This window comes from Hippoglossus stenolepis, chromosome 4 (genome assembly GCF_022539355.2).
Source record: "Hippoglossus stenolepis isolate QCI-W04-F060 chromosome 4, HSTE1.2, whole genome shotgun sequence".
NCBI classification, from domain to species: Eukaryota; Metazoa; Chordata; class Actinopteri; order Pleuronectiformes; family Pleuronectidae; genus Hippoglossus; species Hippoglossus stenolepis.
In genome coordinates this window covers 9,569,090-9,574,219 of record NC_061486.1, presented here as the reverse complement: position 1 = coordinate 9,574,219, position 5,130 = coordinate 9,569,090, and the positions used below count along the sequence as shown (strand labels likewise).

The window sequence follows — 5,130 nt, the reverse complement described above, 5'->3', positions numbered from 1 at the left end:
TCGGATGGAAACAAATGAGAGCCAAGAATATGTGGGTTTTCATGTTTTTGTAAACTGTTGGCTGCGATCATGATTGAAGTCTTCAGTTATTTGGGACTGACTATGGGGGTTCATCACCCAATACATACATAATGTAGTGCTGCTTCTGTGGTTCTGCTTCCTGTCTTTAGTTCTGCACTGCTAACCAAACTAATCAGTACAGTTGAAGTGGTTTATTTAATTATACCAATGGGGAAAATTTACAGAATGCATTTTCTGTTGACCAGGCGAGCACTGAAAGCACACTGCTACCATCTGGTGGTAAAATGGAAATTGCCATATTCAAGGACATGTATCATACCTTTTTAACACTTAAAATCGAAGTGAGTTCTTTCTATTCATCTGGAAAGGAGCAAGTAAGAGAAAGGGATAACATATGGATGAAATCTTTCAAAATCTGTCAGTGGAAGCTTTTGACATCAAGTGTTTCTTCGTGTTCTTCTCTGGCCTTAGTAGAATAATGTAGCACTTTGGTGCAAAGAGGCAGCCCAGCAGTCCGTAACTGGAGGCCAAGATCGCAAACACCTCTGTGACCGTGGAGTACTTCCCTGGAGAGGTGATGTATGCTGGGACAAAGGCAACCCACACGGCACAAAAAATGAGCATGCTGAAGGTGATGAGTCGGGCCTCGTTGAAGTTGTCTGGGAGTTTCCTCGCCAGGAAGGCCAGGACGAGGCAGAGGCAGGCCAGCAGGCCAATGTAGCCCAGAACCAGAGCAAAAGCCACGGGTGAACCTTCGTCACACAAGAGGATGACGATCGGACTCTCACGGGGCATCAGTTTGCGAGGAGTGGGGGGTGCAACAACCAGCCACACTGTGCAGATAATTACCTGATTGAAGAGAGATATCTTTTTTCAAACAATTGCAAACATTTGAATTAACGTTCTTCTATTGTTTCAAAGAGCATCATTAAATATCCTTACCTGGATAAGTGTGCAAAAGATGATGATCGCTTTTTGCTGCTGAGGCCCAAACCACCTCATGACATTTCTGTCTCGAAGTGTAGCCTTGAAAGCCATTAGCACCACTATAGTTTTCCCCAGAATACAAGAGATGCAGAGGACAAAGGTGATGCCGAACGCTGTGTGGCGCAGCATGCAGGACCACTGAGAAGGTCGGCCGATGAAAGTCAGGGAGCACAGGAAACACAGGGTCAAGGAAAAGAGCAGCAGGAAGCTCAGCTGAGAATTGTTGGCCCTGACAATGGGGGTGGTTCTGTGATAGGTGAATATGAAGAACACGGTGCACGTGCAGAAAGAGCCAATAAGGGAGATGGCCATCAGGGTGATGCCCATAGTGTCGCTAAAGGAGACGAACTCCACCTCTTTGGGGATACAGGCCGTCCTCTCAGGACTGGACCAGAACTCTGGCAGGCAACGCACACACTCTATGGCATCTAAAGGAAAGACAAGAAGGTTTTAGCTGCCGTAGTGCAACTAAAACAGTACAGTACGTTCAATTCTAAAAACATAGTGTGGGTGAGTAGTTCTCTTCTCACCGGTCTGATTGCTAATCTCCCCAGCTGTGCAAACCGCACAATCATGGCAGCAAATAGGGAAGTTGGGTCTGATTGCCTTCCGGGTACCTGGGGGACAAATGCTGCTGCATGCTGACAAGGGCACCTGAGCAAAGGAGGAAGCACACACTACACTGGTCACAACAATAGTCACATAATGAAAATATTATTGAACAAAATTCACAAAACCTCGATGCCTACTTTGGTGAGGTTGCCGTTCCATACAATGTTGTGGTCCTGGATCTGGAGGTCTTGCTTTCCAGTCGTCTCATCGAATTTGCCAATAGTGACAATCTCCATTTCTCCATTTGGTCTCAGCTGCCAGTTAACCAGGTCGTACATGGCTGCAGGGTCGCCATTCTCATCAAACTTTGTCTCATCACCAAATGAGTTTGAGTATTTCACCTGTTTTATGTAATGAAGCAGCTACGGGAAGAAAGAACTTATGTAGCATTACCAAAAGCTTTAAATAATGTTTTAGAATACCAATAACTTACCTGCCATGGCTGTATATTGTCCATATCTGGACAGGCCTGCAGAGGAAAAGGCCCTTTTCCTTTCACACACTTTCCCATAGTCTGGAGTGCATGGCCAATGGCATACACAGCCTTATAGACATTGTAGGAAATCCTTAGCTGCGACACATCTGAATAGATATTTGTTACATCCCCCAATTCTTCTGCTCCAGAGCAGGGGGGTTTATGTTCCTGCACATCAGACGGCAAACTCAGGCTGCACTGAAACACCTCCTCCCAGAAAGGTATCAGGAAAGGATCTTCGGGGGCATCTGGGCTGGTGGGATGCAAGCGAAGCAGAAAGTCCTGCAATCCAGGGATGTGTGCTTGTCGAATGGCAAATCCCATAGAACCCTGGAGGATGTGGTGGTACTTTTTGGGCGTAGAGAGGACGGCAGCTGTACTCCATGCCTCACTGGCTAGCCACTGTATCCCAGTGAGCCCCTTTCTAAATTCAAGAGATATGTACTCTGGATGTCATTTCTTGCATTGACAAACACAAAATATATTTAAGAGGCAGCTTTGTATCCCATTATGAATAGTGTATTATTGCTGAAGATTGCAAAGAGATGAAATCATGCCTGAGTGCTTCATCAAATAATGCAGCTGCGTCTTGTTCTACAGCAAACACGAGAATCACCCGAGCCCCAGAGGAGCGGATCTTGGAAACAATAGATGAAACTGCAGCCTGTGCTCGGTTCTTAGGGATTATCTCATGGAGGGCCACACAAGCACCTAGCTTTCTAACCTAAGAGAGCAGAAAGAGACAAACACGACAACTTCATTCATTATATGTCTACATTAAAAGCTACAGAGTGGCAATTTATTACGACTGAATCTTTTATTTATGGGTGTGTGACCCACCTTATCGGCAAAGATGTTTGCTCCACCACGGCCATAGGCATCATCCCCAGCAATCACACCCACCCAACTCCAGCCGAAATGCTTGACAAGCTGTACCAGTGCATCTACCTACAATGAGACAGAGAAACAGAGAAACAGAAAGTGATCATGATAATAAGTGATTGATTAATTTATAATAATGGATAATGTTTCAGAAGGTAAACTGTGAAAATACTTATTATACTGATCATTTTGTAAGAAGGCAGTGACTCTAACCTGGAAGACGTCGCTGGGCATGGTCCTCAAAAAGGCAGGGAACTGTTTTTTGTCACTGAGACAGGCACAGCTGGAGAAATAACTAACCTGCACGGAAGAAAACACAGCAGCCAAAGGTTAAAGCCACCACGTCTTGAATTTGACTGTCGACTTTGACCCTCCTGAGGGGTACTGACGACAAAGGAATACCGTGGGAAAAACATGTTACATTGCTACATTTATAATAATAATAATAATATAATTATACATTTTCTTTATATAGCACCTTTCATACAGTACATTAAATGCAGCTCAAATTGCTTCACAACAAAATAAAAGACATGAAATAAGATAGATCAATAGGAACATGTTGGCAATAAAACAAAGTCTAAAGATAAAATAAAAGCATAAAACTAGCAAAATGTATAAAAAGAAGTAAAAAATAAAGACAGTTCTGTCATGAGTTGTTTCTTAAAACTATCAACAGAAGTAGCTCATTATAAACATTTGGTGCAGAGCAAGAGAAAGCTGCGGTAGAAGACCTGAGGGAATGGTTAGGAACATACTCCGATAAACAGAAATGTATGAGGGTGCTGTACCATTATACCAAAATAATTTCAAAATCAATCCTCAGTGATACTGGAAGCCAGTGTAAAGATGCCAAAGCCAGAGTAATGTGATCTCTGTTCCTATTTCTCATTAAAACCCTGGCCGCTAAAAGCTGGAGCCGATCAATGGATTTTTTGGGTAATGCCGAATAAAGTGCATTAAAGTAGTCCAGGCGAGAAAGTATAAAAGCATGAGTCAACTTTTTGGCATCTTCAAGAGTGAGGTAGGGTCTAAGTCGTGATGATTAAAGGAAATCTTTGTTACATTATTTATGTGTGAATTAAAATCGAATCTTTACCCGGCCCAGTGGCTTTAACATAGACATAGACATTAGACAGTAGCTGTCATTAAATTACCTGTGGCACATGGAAAACTCCCAGGAAACGAGCCACTACGAGAGACTGAGTAGAGCCACCATCTCCTATCACTGCTGGTACAGCTCCATGACAGGTGTCATTACCCTGTGTCTCACCTTCAGCCCCTGGACCCTTCTCATTCCCCATTAACTCCACGGCGGCCTTCAGAGCCTGATGAGGTGTACTGCATGAATCATAGATCTTATAGCCCAGTGTGATGTTGGGAAGGAGTCTGCCTTCCCTGTTGATTTCCTCGATGCCAAAGATCATAGTTTGCATCCAACGGAATGTCCGAAAGTTAAATCTGGAGGAGAAAAAGAAGAAGAAGAGACAGATGCAAATTTTGAAGCAATTTTTCATTTTCAAAAACACTCAATCACAACTTTGCAGCACCAGAAATTTGAGGGCTTACCTGGTGCACTGTGTGCGAGGAGGTGTAGAGGTGTAAGACAGACTGTGCTCCACCACCATGTCATGGAGGGAGAAGAGTCCCCCCAAGGTAATGTCTCCCTTTTTCTCTAGCACAGGCAGGGGCATAGAACCTGGGATTATCTCACATTGGGGGTTCTGGTCTTGGTGGGTGGGTAAAATCCCAAACCCCAACAGACCCAGAAGCACAATCTCTGTCATCCTTAATGAAAGACTGCACTCTGCTGATCTCAAGCAAAAATGATCCATCCTTTCGTTAAGCTACGTCTACGCGTGTTCAAACAACAAGCTATTTGGATAACCAACAAATAATAATCCAAATAGACACCCTGTTTGTTGACAAAGCACCAGACTATTTGTCGGAGTAAAGTGTAAAAAGCAATAAGTGCTAGTGCACAGAAGATAATACATCATGAGCCCATTCAGAGAAGCACTGTATGTACAGAAATCACCCACAGATAAATGATCCTGAATTCAAACAACTGGTAAAAAGAATCTTATCAACCTAAGCTTGCATAAAGACCTCAAAAACAGTCTGAGTCCTGCCTCTTCATTGCAAAAGCACAG

The 5,130-nt window shown here is 43.5% G+C and overlaps 1 protein-coding gene across 1 annotated transcript; it reads right to left on the bottom strand.

The window, feature by feature from the left end:
• Positions 1 to 216: 216 nt before the first annotated feature.
• Positions 217 to 4,692, bottom strand: LOC118106215 (extracellular calcium-sensing receptor). The gene is made up of 10 exons (XM_035154601.2): positions 4,547 to 4,692; positions 4,135 to 4,438; positions 3,191 to 3,277; positions 2,936 to 3,043; positions 2,653 to 2,819; positions 2,054 to 2,519; positions 1,746 to 1,982; positions 1,539 to 1,662; positions 964 to 1,436; positions 217 to 870 (listed from the first exon to the last, which is right to left on the bottom strand). The coding sequence occupies exons 1-10, from the start codon at positions 4,669 to 4,671 to the stop codon at positions 430 to 432; spliced, it is 2,532 nt and encodes an 843-aa protein (XP_035010492.1). The 5' UTR covers positions 4,672 to 4,692; the 3' UTR covers positions 217 to 429.
• Positions 4,693 to 5,130: the final 438 nt, after the last annotated feature.

What these genes read in the sequence shown, in the direction of transcription:
- LOC118106215 (XM_035154601.2), bottom strand. Translation starts at nt 4,671, where the DNA reads ATGCCCCTGCCTGTGCTAGAGAAAAAGGGAGACATTACCTTGGGGGGA. An exon ending in GAGTTTTCCATGTGCCACAG is followed by an intron (nt 3,278 to 4,134) that starts GTAATTTAATGA and finishes TCTTCCGTGCAG; the next exon opens with GTTAGTTATTTCTCCAGCTG. An exon ending in ACAATATACAGCCATGGCAG is followed by an intron (nt 1,983 to 2,053) that starts GTAAGTTATTGG and finishes TTCTTCCCGTAG; the next exon opens with CTGCTTCATTACATAAAACA.